The sequence below is a fragment of the Ovis canadensis genome, chromosome 9, assembly GCF_042477335.2.
Source record: "Ovis canadensis isolate MfBH-ARS-UI-01 breed Bighorn chromosome 9, ARS-UI_OviCan_v2, whole genome shotgun sequence".
Classification (NCBI taxonomy): domain Eukaryota; kingdom Metazoa; phylum Chordata; class Mammalia; order Artiodactyla; family Bovidae; genus Ovis; species Ovis canadensis.
Window position 1 is genome coordinate 87,133,905 of NC_091253.1, and position 20,599 is coordinate 87,154,503.

General features: G+C 36.6%; 1 protein-coding gene across 1 annotated transcript in view; it reads right to left on the bottom strand.

Moving 5' to 3' along the window:
* The window catches only part of SPAG1 (sperm associated antigen 1), an 82,288-nt gene that overhangs the window by 47,883 nt on the left and 13,806 nt on the right, over positions 1–20,599 (bottom strand). The window contains exons 4-10 of the mRNA XM_069600514.1: positions 17,986–18,111; positions 12,014–12,078; positions 11,408–11,514; positions 10,712–10,817; positions 7,196–7,326; positions 3,844–3,950; positions 2,044–2,203 (exon numbers count right to left, since the gene is read on the bottom strand). Of these exons, the coding sequence (XP_069456615.1) occupies positions 2,044–2,203; positions 3,844–3,950; positions 7,196–7,326; positions 10,712–10,817; positions 11,408–11,514; positions 12,014–12,078; positions 17,986–18,111 (802 nt within the window). The remainder of the gene's footprint in view (positions 1–2,043; positions 2,204–3,843; positions 3,951–7,195; positions 7,327–10,711; positions 10,818–11,407; positions 11,515–12,013; positions 12,079–17,985; positions 18,112–20,599) is intronic.

Below are 20,599 nucleotides of genomic sequence, written 5' to 3' on the forward strand. Positions count from 1 at the left end.
CCTATGACTCACAGTTCACTCCTGGTATTTACCCTAGAGAAATGAAAACATACGTTCACCCAAAAATCTGTGCATGAATCTTAGTAGCATATTTTATGAATAGATAAATCTTAGTGTTTATCTATTCATAAATACCAAATACTGGGAAAAAACCCAAATGCCCTTGAAGAAATGAAGGGATAAACAAGCAGCGACATACCCATGTAAAGGTGTACTACTCAGTAATAAAAAAAGAATGAATCAAAGATACATGCAACTACATGAATGAATCTCAGTGACATTATGCTACGTGAAGGAAGCTAGTTGCAAAAGGTTACATATTCTCTGCTTCCATTGATGTGACTTTCTGGGAAAAGTTAAACTGTAAGAACAGAGAATAGATCAATGGCTACCCAAGGCTTGCGGGGAGGGGAGGGTTTGGCTAAAAGGGAAGCAAAAAAGAAAGAACACTTTCTTTTGGCCAACAATTTGTGATCTGTCTCCTGACTGCAGTGATGGTTATACGAAATTACACACGTGTTAGAACTGCACACCAAAACAGTCCGTTTTTACCATTGTAGTTTTTGTTGTGTAGTTGCTGAGTAGTGTCCAACTCTTTTGTGACCTCATGGACTGTAGCTCCTCTGTCCATGCAGTTGTCCAGATGAGGATACTGGAGTGGGTATCCATTCCCTTCTCTGGGCGATCTTCCTGACCCAGAGATTGAACTTGTTCTCCTGATTGGCAAGCGGATTCTTTACCACTGAGCCACCGGGGAAGCCCATTTTTGCTATACTTAAATTTTTAAAATAATTGTAAAATAATAGCAATTGATACAGTTTATATTGCTTCAGATAAGACTTTAAATAACTCTTTAATTGCAAAATGCTGGCTAATTATCTTGTTACACATAAACCCTAAGAAAAACACTTGCTGCCAGAACTTACTTAAAAAGGTGCACCTCAGTGCTTGAAGAGCTGCCTACATTAAAGTCTCCTTTCCTCCCTCTGGTGCCCTCACTTTCCTGTCCCCCCTCAGTTGCTCTGCTCTGTCTCCGCTTCTCTCCCCTCCTCCTTTTCTGTGCTTTTGTCTTCATCCTAGCTTAACTGGTCATATATTAACCTGAGGTATGTATTTTACATTATATTTTTTGCCACTTTAAAAGAAAAAACAAAAACTTATACTCCTTGTTTTTTTTGTTTTTTAGTTGAATGACTTGAACACTTCATATTTCTCCCTCAAAATTAAAATATTCTGTCAAATTACTTAAAGTTGATTTTTACCTGGGAATGATTTTCAACACTGACATTTCCCCCTTAGTCGCTCAGGAGTTCTCAAGAAAAATCAAAAACTTCCTCTTGCTCTGGTCAGGTGAAAAGGCAGATTTTTTTCTGCTTAAAGTTGATATAACTTTCATCGTCTTACATTATGAAGATGAAAGTTTATATAGTCTAGATTCTTTTTTTTAAAAAAAACAATTACATCAAAAGTGAAATTGCATATTTTTTAAAAATTTCCTTGGAGAGAGGCATGTACAGCAATAGTGCATTCATTTTTAGGTAAATAACCCCTCTGAAGTCAACATATTTGTTTGCAACTAAGCAGTTACCCATAAAACAATCATCTCAGAGATTGATTTAAGGTTAACTTACAAATGGTTGGTGACAAACAAGCAGCCATTTGTATGTAAAGGTGATAATCAGGAATTAAATTGAGCATTAGAAAAGATGTCAGATTATGAAGAAAAATAGGTTTGGGAGATTGTATTAAGGAAAAGATTTTAACTAGACTTACATGGTGATCATTTCATGATATATAAAGTTACTGAAACATGTGGTACAGCCAAAACTAACATAATATTATAAGGCAATTATGCTTCAATAATAAAAGAAAAACAGATGAGCCATATTAAGAAAAAGAAGAAAAAACTTGCTTGTGGATTTACAAGGTAAAGGCTAAAAAAAGTTTGGTAGACTAAGAATTTCAGTACAAACAGAAAACTTGAAGCAGCTTATCATGTAACAAGATAGCTCTTTTGCATAAACCAAAGAGAAGATGTCTTACTTTTATCTCCATTGCCATCTTCATGTTTTATTCCACTGTCCTTTTCATCTTCATCTTCTGAGTTTTCTACTTCCTGAATAACCATCCTTTTCCCCTTGGTTTGAGTCTTAGATGCAGGTTCAGAATTTTTCAGATCTCTTTCAACCTCTGACAGGGTTTTCTACAACATAATCACCATGTTAAAGAAAATTTTTTTCTTTAGTAAAAAATACAACTATTCTTGCAGGTAATAATATGAAGATATTGAAAAGCAAATAAAGATAACTAAGATAAAGCTTTTTATGGTGGCCTTTATTTTTCTTTTCAAATAACTTCATTAATTTCTCTGATTATAATTATATATTTCTATTTTAAAAAAATTAAAGTATAACAAGCATAAAAAAGGAAAAAAAAAACTATCTGCAATCCTGCCTCTCAGATAAACTACTGATATTCTGATGATCATCTTCCTAGATATGTTTATATGCATATAAACTTGCAGACATGTCCAAAAGTTTTATAAAAATTAAACCATACTACACATGCTTTTAAAGAGTAATATTTAAAGGTTCGGCAGATTTGCTTGTATCCCATCTTAAAGGAAATCAACCCCGAATATTCACTGGGAGGACTGATGCTGAAGCTGAAGCTCCAATACTTTGGCCACCTGATGCGAAGAACTGACTCATTTGAAAAGATCCTGATGCTGGGAAAGATTGAAGGCGGGAAGAGAAGGGGATGACAGAGGATGAGATGGTTGGATGGCATTACCGACTAGACGGACATAAGCTTCAAGCTTATGCAGTTACCCTGGCCACCAAGTTCCATGGAGGCACCAGAAGGCCCAGATAGGTACTACACACTCAGTGGGTTTGTGTCACAGCTGAGGAATCTCAAATTTAGAAAACTCAGCACCCATATTTTATAATGTTGTTGTTCAGTAGCCCAGTCATGTCCAACCCTTTCTGACCCGATGGACTGCAGCACTCTAGGCTTCCCTGTCCTTCACTATCTCCTGGAGTTTGCTCAAACTCATGTCCATTGAGTTGATACCATCCAACCATCTTGGCCTTCACATATGAAGAGCTGACTCACTGGAAAAGACCCAGATGCTGGGAGAGACTGAGGGCAGGAGGTGAAGGGGGAAACAAAGGCTGAGATGGTTGGATGGCATCAACTCAATGGACATGAGTTTGAGCAAACTCCAGGAGCCAAACTGTCGCAAAGAGTTGGACAAAGAGTTGCTCATTGGATTGCCATGCCAGGAGCAAGAGTCTTCTGTGTCTGACCCAGAAGTCCTGTATATTCTAGGCTACCTTGCTAAGTTTTAAGTAGGGGAGTGTCTCAGACCCTTCATAGTTTTTGACACTTACCTCCACTCTGTAGGTCTGAACACAGATCCCCTGAGTACATATCTGAGTCAGTTTACTGTCAATGATGCTATGCTTACCATACAAGTTAAAGGATAAAACACTCTTTATGGCCATTAAGCTCATGCCTAATCCTACCTAGGAACTTCTACACCACTCTGCATAATAAACTGAAATTGGCTCAAAGAAAAGGATTGCCTACAGCGCTGCAGGAAAGAGAAAATTATTTATCCTTTAGGAGTAGGTTAATGATTTTGGACAATTTAAGAGTCTGCTTTCTTTCACTTCAAATACATGTTAACACCGGGAGTGTCTGAGATGTATCTACTATTTAAAGTTGTGTCCTATTCATTCCTCAATATCATTTATCCAGCAAGGTTGGTATCATCTTAACATAAACCCAGAAAAAGCAAACTATAGAATTAGGTGAGGGATTGCTTTCTGTGCTTACTTTGGCCAACTCATTATCAGGTTCAACAGCCAGTACTTTATTCAAGTCTTCTATAGCTTCCTGGAACTTGTTTTGATGCTTATATGTGGTGGCACGGCGCAGAAGAGCTGAAAATTTACCAAAATAAAGTTATATTTTTTTAACATATGGCATTCTGATTATGACACATTTTTCAAGGGGAAGAATTTATAATGCAATTGTGCAAACTAGACCCATTTTCACATTCTTATAAATATAGAAAATGATCCTGAGGTCAAACAGAAGAAGCTGCAATAAAAAACTGTCCCTTCCAACAGCCTGGCCCTCTGACAGCCCCAGGCTCTGCCAGTTCCTCCAAGGCTGAGAGACTCCACATCTTAACCCTTTGGAGGCACCATACTGTGCTACAATATTGGGAAGCTCTTCACTAAATAATAATATGTCCCTCCTTATAATCATCACGACTATTATTTCTACTTTCTGAAAACTTAAAAAGCCTTTCAGTTAAATGTGGCATTTATATTAATAACCAAGCACCTAACTCAGAATATGGGTCCTTACTGAAGTCTTTATAGCAATCTAAAATGAATAGGAACTGAGAGAATCTTGGTGTTTAAGTCAGTTAAGTTCAGAAATTGCACACTTTGGTAAATTGTATTAGAGAAGTTTTGAAGGTTACAGCATCTAATTTGATAATTTTTAATACTAAAATGAATGCCTTCATAGTCCCATCATGCTTAATTATGTCATAAGAGAACTTTGTATAGTAAGCCATGATTGTGAAAAAAATAAGGCTTTGTAACTCTGGAATTTATATCTGATCCTGTAATTTATATCTGATTTATTTTAATAACACTATTTTAAAACAAATTTGGCTAGTTTGATTTTAGTCTAAGAATGAGCCAGGAAAATCTAGAGGATAAATCATTTCATCATTAATATAAACAAAATTATAGCATAAGTACAAATTGAGCTATTACTGTTCCTACTCAGATTTCAGAAGGAACTGTCCATAAAGAAATATTCATGATATAACAATTACCATTTTAAAAAACTCTTTATTTTGGAAATAATTTCAGATTTACAGAAAGTTGCAAAGCTAAAACAGACAGTTCTCATATACCCCAACCCAGCTTCAAGGCTAACATCTTACATAACTATGATATATTTGCTAAAACTAAGAAATATTTTTAACTAAACATTAGGCTTTCTGTGGATTTCACCAATCTTTCCACTAATGTCCATCTTCTGCTTCAGGTTATAACCATATACCATGCTACATTTAGAACAATTATTTTTAAGTAAAAAATAAAGTTTCAAAGAGCATGATATTTATCCACTTAAGAAAGTCTAAGAATTCTTAATGTTTTATGGCCATACTGATTACTAGATTTGGCTCTGTCAAATTTGTTTTTTTATATAGTGAAGATTCTGGTGCTTAAGAAATTATTCAAATGGGGAAAAATGAAAACAGAAGACCATTCTAGTGCAGAAGAGTAGCACAGTGGTTGAATGTGGACTCTGGAGTCTCATCCAGTCAAGTCCTGGCTCTGTCACTTACCAGCTGGGTGATCTTAGGTGAGTTGTGCAGTCTCTCAATATGTCCATGTCCTTTTGTAAAATGAGTGTGCTAGTAACAGCTGTTGTTGTTTAGTTGCTAAATCATGTCTAACTCTTTTGCGAACCCATGGGCTGTATAGTCCGCTAGTCTCCTCTGTTCTTGGGATTTCCCAGGCAAGAATACTGGAGTGGGTTGCCATTTCCTTCTCCAGGGGATCTTCCCAACCCAGGAATCAAACTTGTATCTCCTGCATTGGCAGGCAGGTTCTTTATCACTAAGCCACCTGGCAAGTCCACTAAAAACAGTACCTGCACCTTTACTGAGCTGTTGTGAAAAGTAATGGAGTTAATACATGTACTGCATGGCACAGGGCCTGGCACAGTGGTGGTGTAGAAACTGTAAAACCTTTATGGGTACCTGCCTAAAGCTAGGACCCCACCCATATGCTGTGACAGAGACAACATACAAGCAAAGAAGAACTTCACTGGGGAAGGGAGGGCATCTGTGATGATGACAGTTGGGCTGATGCACCAGGATCCATCCTCAGCACACTCATGGTTTCTGCCCACCCATGTTTGTAGGCATGTGGGAAAAAAAGTAAGTGGTTGTATTTATCTGAATCCATAGTATTTAGAAACAGGACGAATTTATGCCTCTCCCTTTTGGGATGACTCCTTGGTAACAGAAAAGGAGAGGAGAGTCTGACTTGCATACGTCAGGCTTGGACCACAAGAAGGTAGTATAGGAAATCAGAACAGGGGACGGGTGTTGGTAGAAATATGTAGTCAGCTTTGGACACACTTAATTTAAAATGGTCTGTGGACATCTAGGTGGAAAAACCCAAAAAGCAGCTGGTAGAACGTTCTAGAGCTCTGGTGTGGGCTTACTAATAAATATTTTTTAAATCATATTTAAATTTATTTTTTAGATAAAAAGATATAGTTCAATAAGCCAGTCAGAAAAAGATAAATACTGTATGATTTAATTTGTATGAGGTACCTAGGATAATAGAATCACAGAGACAGAGAGTAGACTGAGTTGCCAGAGGCTGGGGTGGGTAGAGAGGACAAAGAGTTGCTGTTTCATGGGTACATTTTCAAGATTAAAAAAGTTCTGCAGGTGGACAGCAGAGCTGACTGTACAACAATGTGAATGTACTTGAGACCACCGAACTCTGTACTTAGAAATGACTAAGATGGTAAAATTTTGTGCTATGTCCATTTTACCACAGTTTTTTAAAAATTGAAAGGAAACAAAAACCCCACAAACTACAGTTCAAATGCAAGCATGAGATATTTCTTTAAAAACCCATGTAGGACTTCCCTGGTAGTCCAGTGGTTAAGAATCCAGCTGCCAATGCAGGGAATGTGGGTTCGATCCCTGGTTGGGGAAATATGATCCAACAGCCTGAGGGGAACTAAACCCATGCACCACAGCTACTGAAGCCCACGTGCTCTAGAAGCCGCAGCAGTGAGAAGACTGCGCATCACAACGAAGAGCGGCCCCCACTCACCACAGCTAGAGAAAGCCTGCAGGCAGCCGTGAAGACCCAGTGCAGCCAAAAACAATTAAAAACAAAAACATGTACATTTTATTCAATCATCTGGGATTACTAGCTACATCAGTGCAAGTAATTAAGAAGTTAAATCCCAAGTTAAACTTGAAATTCAAAGTAACTTGAGGAAGGTAATGATTCACGTATAGAAATCTGAGTTTATTTGAATTTTTTTAGTGTAAACATAATGAGTGTCTACAAATGACCTTCAACAGATGGTGCTGCAAATTTAAAGGTATTTTATGAATATGTTTTACCCTTTAAGTTCCCAGGTTCTAACTCCAAGACCTTTTCACAGTCCTGAAAAGCACTGTTCCAGTTCTGCAGTTTGATCTCTGCTTGAGCGCGATTGTTGTAAGCTGCTATGGTGGGAAGCACGGATAAGCTCCTGTAAAAGAGACACTTTTTAAAAAGTTTTTAATATTTTATTGTGGTAAAATGTATGAAATAAACATTAATGTCAACAAGCCAATGACAGGGAAACATAAAATGACAGGAAACTCAGCTAAAGTTAGAAGCTAAAACAATCACAGCTCATGTTTCGGGTAGAATGGCGTCCCCTCAAATAGGTATGTTGAAGTCCCACCCCCCAGCACTTCAGGATATAACTATACTTGGAGATAGTCTTGAAAGAGATGATTAAGTTAAAGTGAGGTCATGAGGGTGTTTCCTAATCCAATATGACTAGTATCCTTATAAGAAGACACACCTAGAAGAAAAATCCCTTGAGGACACAGAGGGAAGATGGCCACAGACAAGCCAAGGAGAGAGGCCTTAGAAGAAACCAACCCTGCAGACTCCTTGATGTCAGACTTCTAGCCTCCAGAGCTGTGAGACAATATGTTTCTGCTGTTTAAGTCGATCAGTTTGTGGCAGTTTGCAGGGCAGCCCCAGCAAATTAACACAGCATGGGCTGTCAAAAGTAATAACATAAAATTCTACAGACTACTAAATCAATGTTTAGACAGATGCTTAAGTTTCTAGCGAAAAGGTTTAAAATTGATTCTGGCTTTAGAAGTGACATGATCATTTAAATACCCATATTGTTGCTGCTAAGTCACGTTAGTTGTGTCCGACTCTTTGCAACCCCATGGACCGTAGCCCACCAGGCTCTTCTGTCCATGAGATTCTCCAGGTAAGAATACTGGAATGGGTAGCCATTCCCTTCTCTAGGGGGTCTTCCCAACCCAGGGATCAAACCCAAATCCTCATTGCAGGCAGATTCTTTACCATCTGAGCCACCAGGGAAGCCCTTAAATACCCACACAGATCTCCTCAAAAACAGCCAGTTTAGTTAACATCAAAATTTTTTTTTCTTTTTTTTACTTTTTGGAGACAATTTCCTAGTTAAAAAAAAAAAAAACATGCAAATAGTGATCAACCACAAATAATACCCTTTGTTAAATTATTATTGTCTTAACAGACACAAATTAGTCTATTATCTAAAAGTAGATTTAACTCTTAGGAAAGAATCATAATCTTACCAAAGGATTTCAATTGAAGGAAACAGAAAAGAGCAGTAGTAATTGAGGAATACATATCTTAACAGAGTAAGTTTTGCTACACTAAGGGTATGAATGTAATATAATTAATGAAAAGAAGAATTTTAAACCTACCTGGCCATTGCTTATAAAATTGATTTGAAATGCTATAAAATAATGCATTTGCTAGGGACTTCCCAGGTGGTCCAGTGGCTAAAACACTATGTTCCCAATCAAGTAGGCCAGGGGGTTCAATCCCTGGTCAGGGAAATAGATCCTACATGTTGCAACTAAGAGCTTGCATACCACAACTAAAAGATTCCGCACAGCACAATGGAGATCTAAGACCCTGCCTGTCGCAATTAAGACCTAGTGCAGTCAAAGAAATAAATACTCTCTCTGTAGTTTTAAAATAACGTATTCCTAAATATAGGAACGATAAGGGTATTGGTACACTGAATCTTCTAAATCCAGAATTACAATATCAGATAAAAACAGAAAACTCACACAAAAAGTGTCCATTTATTAAGATCATTAGTGGAGATTTCCCAGGCAAAAATACTAGAGTGGGTTTTCATTTCCTTCTCCACGGGATCTTCCCAACCCAGGGATCAAACCCACATCTCCTGCATTGGCAGGCAGATACTTTATTGCTGAGTCACCTGGGAAGCCCCACAAGATCATTAAAGATGAATATAAACAAATCACATGGTTGGGTAGCAATCAAACATAGAAAATACATCTAAGAATGAATAACACAAGAGCCTGACACTGAGTACCTCCCACATGCTAGACATTAAACATTAAACTCACTTAATCCTCATTATAATGCACAGAGGAGGAGTTACTGCTTTCCCAATCTTATAGACGAGAAAACAGATGGGGCAGAAAGGTTAAGTAACATGCCCAGGGCCACAGCTTGACAATGGGAGAGTTAAGATTCAGACCTCAGTGGTTTACTCGCACCTGTCCTCTTTACCATCATGTTACCTGCCTCTCAGCAACTTGTTTTATTTAATCCTCACAGCTGCTCTGAGGTTGGCACTATTATAGTCTCATCACACTGAGATGTCTGAGACAAAAGAGGTGAAGAATCTACCCAAGGTCTGAAAAGGGGCAGTTTGAGTTCCCTTAACCATTGCAATATGCTGCTTTAATTCTTCACCTCTATGATTTCTTCAAAGAGGAAGACAAGAAAGTTTGTTCCCTGTAACAGACAAAAGATTCTCCGCTGGCGGAAATCTATAAGTAGAGAGAAAACAATACCAGAGCTGACATCCACCTGCCTAAACAGGGGAGGTTGAACTGAATGAATGATACCTCAATATTCTCTTTACTTTGTATGTTCACTTCAACAGCTGAGCAAACCTCTTTAGAGACACAAACAACGTGTTTTTTTTTTAAACTTATTTCCAAAGGTGGAAGCACGATTTTATAGCATTTAGTTCTATTAATAAGATAGCATTAGTGGTTCTATAAGCACAGTTTGTCTATAACAGTATTTTAAGAAATTAGTTTACTTTTCACAGACTATAAGAGCTTCATACATTCATACAAGCATACAAAGAACATGTACTGTGAACCAGGTGTCGGCTGGGCATTAGGGGTCCAATGGTATTTTTAAAAATGACAAGTGGGCTCAATCTTACAGACTTCATAGTCCAGGTAATGCCAGATCACACAAATTTGAATCATACCTCCCACAGATATTACAAAGAGGTAAAATTACTATATGGGTTTGCAAATTTGGCAGTGGCAGGGGTGGGGGGCATTGGTGCGGTAATTGAGTCGGGTGGAGGTTTAACATGGTCTGAGAAGTAAAGAAAACTTCACAAAAGAAGTAAGGCATGGGCTGAGATGTGGATGACAAGTTAGAATTAACTAAATAACAAGTAGAGGAAAGAGTATTCTAGACAGAGGTTCAATGTATGCAAAGGCCCTGTGGTGGGAGGTAGTACCATAAGTACTAGAGCCAGGCAGTCTACTGTAAAACCTGAGTTTTTAACCTCTATCCTGAATGAACTTTCTGTTGAATTCCATCCAGACAGCTTCTATTTCCTCTGTAAAATAGTAACGTCAGAAACTGTGTCAAACATGGGAGTGGAGTGGGAACTTGGAGTTTTAAGAAAAGTATTGAAAAAACAAGGCAAACACAAGTGAATTTATGATAAATTTCAAGTACAATATACTGAGTGATTATGACACATTATTTAGCTTATTTATATCATTTCAACAATTAAACACTATCATTTTTTAAATGACAAGATTAAACCACATCAAAAATCTGCTCACCGAGTATAATACTTTACAGCTTCTTCATAATCTCCTGACTTAAAAGCTTCATTTCCTTTTTCCTTTTCACGAGTAGCCAGAAAATCCTTTTCCTTTTCAGTTAGACCTAGAAATAAATGTTATCTGCTGTAAGTAAAACTATAACTTGATAGAATTTTCCAAATTTAAATCCAAAAATGCTTATTTTAACAGAAGCAGAAAACTATAAAAACAAAAGAAAATAAAAGGTTTCCTAAGATTATGATATTTCTATTCTTTTTAATCATTCAGAATTTTTGAAGGTTTAGATTTCTGAATCATTGTTTTGCTTTACTTTAAAGGTACTATGTACCTGTGGACTTAAAGTGAACAGAAAATGGTCCATCTTTTTGTTTGGAGGAAAAGAAATTTGAAGGATTTGGGCAAAAAAGATTTGAAAAAGGGAATGAAAACTGAATCATGGTAAAAAAAATAGGTTTATATATTCATATATTTTTAAGTCTTATTACATTTAAGTATCATAACTATTATTACTCATAAAATTAAGAAGTTTAAGGATAGAATGGAATTTGTTAGAGGCGGTCAGCCCTAGGAGAAAATTTATAAACTTTCCACGGAAATATGCAGCACTTAAAGAGAATGTCTTTGGGTCAACAGCTTTTATTATCATTCAAAAAAGTTAAAGACTACTAAATCATTCCTATTTCCCCCCATTACCTGCTGTATCTAGTCTTGTCTCAATTTTAGACAAATGTGATTTGTTGTTTATTACAGTTCTTTCTTTATCTTCATCAAGTTTTGCACATTCTTTTTCCACGTCAAATCTTAAATGAAAGAATAATAAAAAACTAGGAAAAAGCTCAGTACAAACAAGAGAATAAAACTTATTATTGATACTCTTATATCCCTATCATTGTACCTTTAGAAATAATATTTCAAAAGTATATGGTAGGTTTGTATTAGAAATCACCTGTATTTTTTCCTAAAAAACACAGAACTTAGCGAGGACTTAAATATTAATCAGACCTAAATGTGCAGAACTTTGTTATTACAGTAGTGACTAATTTCTTTTAATTTACAAATTTGTTATTTTGGATGGGTAAATATTACATTAGTTATTTTTGGTTACTCATAAAAGGATGCCATAGTTTTTTATTTAATGAAAAAACAAAATCAAGAGTGTTTAATCCAAATACTCTTAGTACTCTACTGACGTAACTTACATTTGATATGTTCAGATTTAAAATAATAAAGGAGTTATTACAGTATTTTATGACAGTGAATTTTTACTGACAATTTTATATAAAGAAATATAAAACATACTTATCCCACTCTGCATAATCTCTCGGAATTTTCTTTTTAGCTGGTCTACTTTTAGAATTCTTTTCCTAAAAGAATAAAATTATATTTTATGAAATATTTAATATAAGATTAGCATATTTGCCTATAAAGGAGAAGTATTAGCTTAAGATACATGAATTGAATGGATAAGAATAAGTTACCCTTGAAGTTAGCACAGCTTCAGTATTATAATTATTAACATAATAATACACAGCAGATTAATGAGAGTGATGAATAGGACTTTAGGTACATATGTAAAACTTTAAAACTTACATGTGTGAAATGTGATTATTATTGATTTTCTTATAATGAAAAAATAGGAAACTATCATTCATTCTTTTTTTTTTCATTCATTCTTTTAAAACCTAGGCATTGAAGGAATAGCTACTTTGCTGTATTAGAGCTGTTTTGCTTGCAATGACAGATACCCAAGTTGGACTAATTTTGTTTAAAAAGAATAATTTACTGGTTTATGTAACCAAATGGATGAAAGGGCTGGGATATTGCTGGATGAAGGATTCATATACCCTCTCTCTATAGCTCTTCCTCTCTCCACCTGTCTTCTCTTCCCTAGAAGTCTCTGCTTCTCTCTGCCTGATTGCTTGCTTTCTCTATGCAGCAGGAAATGTGGCTATACTCAGTCTGGGATTATAACCCCACCGGCTTCCCAATCAGAAGGGAAAAGGAGACTGACTCTTCTCCCCATCTTTAGTTAGAGAAATCCCAGGGAACGGCTCTGACTAGCTAGTTTGCATTCTGGGCCCATCAATGACCAATCCCTAGCTTCGTGTCATTAAGTGGCTCAACCCAGGTCGCATGCCCACTGCAAGCACCAGAAGAGAATGGGAGGAAAGCAAACAACCGCTTAAAAATAGTTTCTTAAAAATCATCATTTGAAATCATCTGAATGGATACACAAGCACAATTCTGTAATATTATACACTGGTCATTAGGGGTTAACACAGGTCTTCCAAATATTCCTATATTTCATTATACAATTAAAAATCATATCTGTTAAAATTTTCATAGTGATCACCAACAGGCACATGAAAAGATGTTCAACATCATTAATCATCAGGGAAATGCAAACTAAAACCATAAGATATCACCTCACACCTGTCAGAATGGCTATCATCAAAAAGACCAGAAACAACAAATGTTGGAAAGGATGTGGAGAGAAGACCACTCTTGTACACTGTTGATAAGAACATAAATTGATGCATCCACTGTGCAAAACAGTATGGCAGGTTCTCAAAAAACTAAAAACAGAACTACCATATGATCCAGCAGTTCCACTCCAGGGTATATACCAAATATTAGGTTGGTACAAAAGTAATTGTGGTTTTGAATTGTGAATCTTAAATCATTATAACTAGGTTCAAACACATCTTTATTAATCAAAATAGGAAGTGTTACAATCAACACACTTTTGCCAATGAGAAATAAGTTTGTTTATTCTTGTAGCATAAAAATCTGTGCTTCAGGATTTGATAAACTCTTGGAAAGCATTTTCTGCACCCTGCTGGTAGTAGAAGTGTTTTCCCTGCAAAAAGTGTCTAGATGCTTGAAGGAATAGTAGTCAGTTGGCAAGAGGTCAGGTGAATACGGTGGATGCTTCATTCAACTTCTGAAGCACCAGTTGTCATGGAGAAGAACTGGGCCCTTGCTGTTAACCAATGCCAGCTGCAAGTTTTGTAGTTTTTGGTACATCTCATAGATAGGCTGAACATATCCTTCTCACATGTAATGATTTTGCTGGGATTCAGAAAGCTGTAGTGGATCAGACAGGCAGCAGACCACCAGTGACCATGACCTATTTTTGGTGGAAGTTTGACTTTGGGTAGTGCTTTGGAGCTTCTTCTCAGCCCAACCATTGAGCTGGTCATCTCCAGTTGTCATATAAAATCCAATTTTCATTGCACACCTCAGTTTGATCAAGAAATGGCTCATTGTGGTTGGGTAGAATAAGCGAAGACAACACTTCAAAAGAAGAATTTTTTTGATTTGTGGTCAGCTCATGAGGCACCTACTTATTGAGCTTTTTACCTTTCCAATTTGCTTTAAATGCCAAACGACGGTAGAATGGTCGACGTTGAGTTCTTCATGTAGTTTTAAGAGGATCAGTTTCAAAGATTTCTCTCATTGGTCTTCCAGTAGCTGGCCACTATGCTCCTCATCTTTAAGGCTCTCCTTTCCTTTACAAAAATTCTTGAACCACCACTGCACTGTACATTCATTAGCAGTTCCTGGGCCAAGTGCATTGCTGATGTTGCCAGATGTCTCCGCTGCTTAACAACCATTTTGAACTTGAATGAAAAAGTCACTTGAATTTGCTCTTTGTCTAACATCCTTTCTATGAAAAAGTGAAAGTTCCTCAGTTGTGTCCTACTCTTTGCAACCCTATGGACTACACAGTCCATGGAATTCTCCAGGCCAGAATACTGGAGTGGGTAGCCATTCCCTTCTCTAGAGGATCTTCCCAACAAAGGGCTCGAACCCAGGTCTCCCGTATTGCAGTCTTCTTCTTTACCAGTTGAGCCATGAGGGAAGCCCAAGAATATTGGAGTAGATACCTGATTCCTTCTTCAGCGGATCTTCCAGACTCAGGAATCGAACCACGGTCTCCTGCATTGCAGGTGGATTCTTTACTAACTGAGTAATATAAACAGCAAATAACTGCAGCCATGAAATTAGAAAATGATTGCTTCTTGGCAGGAAAGCTATGACAAACCTAGATATTGTATTAAAAAGCAAAGATATCACTTTGCCAACAAAGGTCCATATAGTCAAGGCTATGGTCTTTCCATTAGTCATGTATGTATATGAGAGCTGGATCATGACGAAAGCAGAACACTGAAGAATTGATGCTTTCGAACTGTGGTGCTGGAGAAGACTCTTCAGAGTCTCTTGGACAGCAAGGAGATCAAACCAGTCAATCTTAAAGGAAATCAACCGTGAATACTCATTGGAAGGACCGATACTGAAGCTGAAGCTCCAATACGTTGGCCACCTGATGCAAAGAGCAGACTCACTGGAAAAGACTCTGATGCTGGGAAAGACTGAAGGCAGAAGGAGAAGACGGTGACAGAAGATGAGATGGTTGGATGGCATCACTGACTCAATAGCCATGAACTTGGGCAAATTCTGGGAGATGGTGAGGGACAAGGAACCTGGCATGTTGCAGTCCATGGGATCTCAAACAACAAAAATAAGTCATTAGCAAAAAACCATAAAGCAAGAAATTCAAATTAAAATGATATATAATATAACCACATTTAAGAATGTATTCCAATATCAAACAGCAAAGTTCAACAACACAAAACTGCAATTACCTTTGCACCAACCTAATAAAACACTAATTGGAAAAGATAAATGCACCGCAATGTTCACAGCAGCATTATTTACAATTACCAAGATCTGGAAGCAACCTAAGTGTCCATCAACAGATGAATGAATCAAGAAGAAGTGGCATATACATACAACGGAATACTACTAAGCCATAAAAAAGAATGAAGTTTTGCCATGCGCAACAACATGGATGAACTTGAAGGCTATTATGCTAAGGGAAATAAGTCAGGCAGAGAAAGACAAATATTATATGGTACCACTTGTATGTGGAATCCAAAAAATAAAACAAACTAATAAATATAACAAACAGGAAACAGACTCACAGATATAGAAAGCTGGTGGTTACCAGTAGGGAGAGAGAAGGAGAAAGTGGGAATTAGGAGGTACAAACTATTATGTACAAAATAAATAAGGTACAAGGATATACTGTAAAATACAGGGAATACAGCCAATATATTATATTAACTATAAATGGAGTAAACCTTTAAAAATTGTGAATTACTATAAGACCTATAACTTGTATAATACCATACATCAACTGTAGCTCAATTTTTAAAAAAAAGTTAAAACTACTCACAGAGCTCATCATAAAAGTCATTAAGTGTCTCCCCTAAGGGGAAATTTTTTTTTTTTCTGGTCACAAGCATCTATCTGAGAGCCCCCTAAGAATATGAAGTACTGTGAATTCCACCTGAAAGCTCAGATTTTACCACTGGCAGCTAATACCATTCATTGTTTTCCTTGAAGTGACAGACTATTTCATTCATTTATATGAGAATGTCTACCAAAAACTGAACTCTGAATAACTACAGCTGGTCTGTCAGTCATCTGTTCAAGTAAAAGTTGTTCCAGGAAAAAGTTGCTAATTCAGCTGACAGTCAGTCACACAAGTGGGTTTTCTTATGATGATCATCATATTTCATTTCACAGTGAAGTGCCTTCTGTGAAGTCTGCATTTTGTCGCACAGAATATTAAAAAGATATGTCTTCAAGGTATCATATTTAACAAAAATACATTTTTTGTTGTTTCATCAAAGACATTTTTAAGTTAAATAGGAATTTCTTACTATGAGTGCATAGCAGTGGAGAAAACAATGACCGCTAGCTCAATTAGTGCCACTGCCTCAATTCACGGTAAGGTACCAGCAGTTTGGGGCATCCCTGGTGGTTCCGGGGTAAAGAATCTGCCTGCCAATGCAGAAGTGAATTTGATTCCTGGGTCAGGAAGATCCCCTGGAGAAGGAAATGGAAACCCACTCCATTATTTTTATCTGGGAAATCCCATGGACAGGGGAGCCTGGTGGCTACAGTCCATGACGTCACAAAGAGCTGGACATGACTTAATAGTCTAAATTGCAACCAGCAGTTTTACCCTTAGTGCAAAAGTCAACGAAGTGAAAGAGACAAAGCGTTATTTTATAAAAGAGTTTTAAAAATAATATTGACTTTATGGATCCCCTAGAAGGATTTCAGGGATAACCAACATCCATGGACCATACTTTGAGAACTACATTAGTCTGTCTACTCCTACTGGACTACAGTAAGGACACAGAGGAAATATTATTCATTGTTATAGTTTCAGGATATAGACTTAGCACATAATGAGGGTTCAATAAATACAAATTCATTGATTACAGATAGTGTTATCCTTACCATACTTATTTACTGTGTACCTCAGTTACCTGCGTAATTCCTAGTGAGGAGTAAAAAGATCCAGGAAGGTAAATTACCAAGAAGCAGAGTGATGAAAGGCTATGGATAGTTTTCAAATGAAACTGAGAGGTCAAAGAAGAAACGAGAAAAACAAAAATGACCCAACCCAAAATGAAGACAGTTAGGTAACCATCCTCTCAGAGATAAGAATAAAAGGGAAAAAAAGCAGGGAAAAAAGGAGGGCAGAGGCAATGCAATGTATGATTCAAGCCAAAATCCCCTGGAGACAGGCTGGAATCTGTAATATCAGGGTAAAGGAGACACAAAGAAACTCAGTTTTAACTGGAAGTTAAGTGAACCTGGAACTCCAACAGGCCCCTTCTCTATGGAAACCATGCATTAGAAAGGAGAGACCTGCGTGGCAAAATAGAGACCAGCCTCAGAGAAATAACCATGAGGGGCTGGGGGTTGGGGAGGGGATGCACTAAACAGAGAAATGCCATCTATAACTGCTTGAAATCCATGGATTTAATGGATTAATTAAACAGATTAATCCATCTGTTTAATGCTTTAAATCCATATTTAATTATGCAAACTATTCCCACTGTACCTCTACTGGATACATAAAATTATTCCCTGAAATGTTTACATACTCAATTGGATCTTAAGTACTCATCAAAACTTGTCAGAGTAGAAGAGACAGAACAGTCAAAAAACAAAAATAAGGGAAGCAGTAAACCCAAGATGCAAGTTCTTCAAAGGAAAATATTGTTTTGTTTTGATCTCCAGGGGAGGCTTACTCAACAAGGTGAAAACACAGGATCACCATGAAAAAACGCTCCAGCTGCCCAGAGGACACCACGCTTTGGCTACAATGATTAAACCAAGCTAATGTTCTTAATAAACAACAACTTCCTCCCCTACCACCGACCCCCCACACCAAAAAGGTATACCTTGGCAACATGAAGATGGCTGTTTGAACCGCGAACTGGGGGCAAATTATCTTCCACTGCTGGAAATGTTTCAGTTTCATGAAAGTGTATTTTATCATCTTCTTTTTTAATTTCTGATACCCAACTCTGAGAAGAAGAGAGGCAAAAAAGAAGGTAAATATACAGCTTTACATAATTAACCAGACATTAGAAAAGACTATATCATCATACTATGGGTCAATTTTTAGGTGACAATTTGATCATGACATTCTCTCTATCTGAAATGCCCTTCTTACTCTGTGTTTTGCAATTGTAGGGAAATACACAATAACATAAAATGTATCATCTTAACTATTCTTAAGTGTACAGTTCAGTATTGGTCAGTATACTCATTTCTGCCCTTTCTACTTTATTTATCTTGCAAGATCATATTCATCTCCCTTCCAGTGAGCCTTCTCTGAACTTCCTGGTTGGGAGAAAAGTGTTTAGCATGAATATTTAAAATCCTCTATTTACTGTTTGTCTCTCTTACCACACTGTAAGTTCCTTGACAGTAGAACCTATGTCTTTATCTCAAACACCCAAGCAAATCAGGTGCAAATTAACATACAGATTAGATTGACCACATTTTCCAACTTTAGCAGTTTGACAGAAAGGACATGCTCCTTTCTATTGGTAAATATTAATTACTTCTGATTTTCTTATACACAATGTATTGTGCTGTGTTTAGTTGCTCAGTTGTGTCCGACTCTTTGCAGCTCCGTGGATTGCAACTGTAGCCCTCCAGGCTCCTCTCGCCATGGGATTCTTCAGGCAAGAACACTGGAGAAGGTAGTCATTCCCTTCTCCAGGGAATCTTTGTGACTTAGGGATCAAACCTGGGTCTCCTGCATTGCAGGCAGATTTTTTACCATCTGAGCCACCAGGGAAGTCCTTTATATACAATGGACAGCATAAAATATAAAAAATGACAATAAAGACAAAGAATCAGCAAAAGGCTACCCATAGCCAACAGAAGCAGACACAGAGAGTGAATGGATGTTGGAAATAACAAACAGAGACTTAAAAACAGCTGCAATAAATATATGAGAAGAGTGAACAACAGGCAGAAACAGTTGAGAAATTCAGGAGAAGACTGAAAACTTTAAAAACGAATTAATGGAAATTCCAAAAATAAAATACTCAGTATCCAAAATGAATCTATTTGATTAAGAGTATGGACACAGGAAAATAGTGGACAAAAAATCAGTAACATTAGAGTAGATTTGAGCAACATTAACCAACTTGGCCTAATCAATATAGACTTCTATGCTATTTTCAAGAGCACATGGAGCATAGGCCAAAAAAAGTCACAATAAATCTCATAGGGTTGAAATTATACAAAGTATGGAATCTGACCACAAGAGACCTAAACTAGAATTCAGTAATAATAAGTATTTAGACCATCCCCAAGAAATTGGAATTTGAATTCACTTATAAGGAGTTCATGAGTTAAAAAGGAAATCAGATGGAAAATAATTTGAACTAAGAGATAATGAAAACACGATATATAATAATTTATACCATGCAGATAAAGTATTAGAGGAAATTTTGCAACTTTAAGCAAGAAGAAAGGTTCAAGATCAATTATTAATAATTAAGCTTCTACCTTAAAAAACTAATAGAAAACACATTAAAGCCAAAGAGAGTAGGAGGAAATAAAAATCATTAAAAAATAAGAGTAGAAATCCATAAAACATAAAATAGAAAAATAAAATCAACATCCAAATCTTGGTTTTTTTGGAAACAATTAAACAATTGACAAACATAACAAGACTAGTCAAAAGAAAGTGAAAGGAAAAAATACAAATTAGCAGGCATAAAAAAAGCTCATCTCTAACAGTCCTACAGATATTTTTAAAAAAAGATATTTTAGACAAATTTATACCAATAACTTTGCAGTTTTGATAAAATAAATTCCCTGCCAAAGGCAATTTACAGATCCAATGCAACCTCCATCAAATTACCAATAGCATTTTTCACAGAACTAGAACAAAAATTTTTAAATTTTTGGAAACACAAAAGACCCTGAAGTGCCAAAGCAAGCTTGAGAAAGAAAAATAGAGCTGCAGTATTCAGGCTTCCTGACTTCAGACTATACTACAAAGCTACAATAATCAAAAGAGTATGGTACTGGCACAAAAACCATAAATACAGATCAATAGAACTGGATAAAGAACCTCAAAGTTATCCACAGGCCTGTGGTCAATTAATCTATAACAAAGGAGGCAAGAACATAGAAGGGCAAAAAGACAGTTTCTCTAATAATAGTGCTGGAAAACTGGACAGCTACATGTAAAAAAAAAGGAAATTAGAATATTCTCTAACATCATGCACAAAAATAAATTCAAAATGGATTCAAGACCTACATGTAAGACTGGATACCAAAACACTGCTAGAGGAAAACACCGGCAGAACATTCTTTGATATAAATTGTGGCAATATCCATCTCTTAGAGTCATGGAAATAAAAGCAAAAATAAACAAATGGGGCCTAATTAAACATAAAAGCTTTTTTATAGCAAAGGAAACCATAAAGAAAATGAAAAACCAGTCTACAGAATGGGAGAAAATATGTGCAAATGGTGCAGCTGACA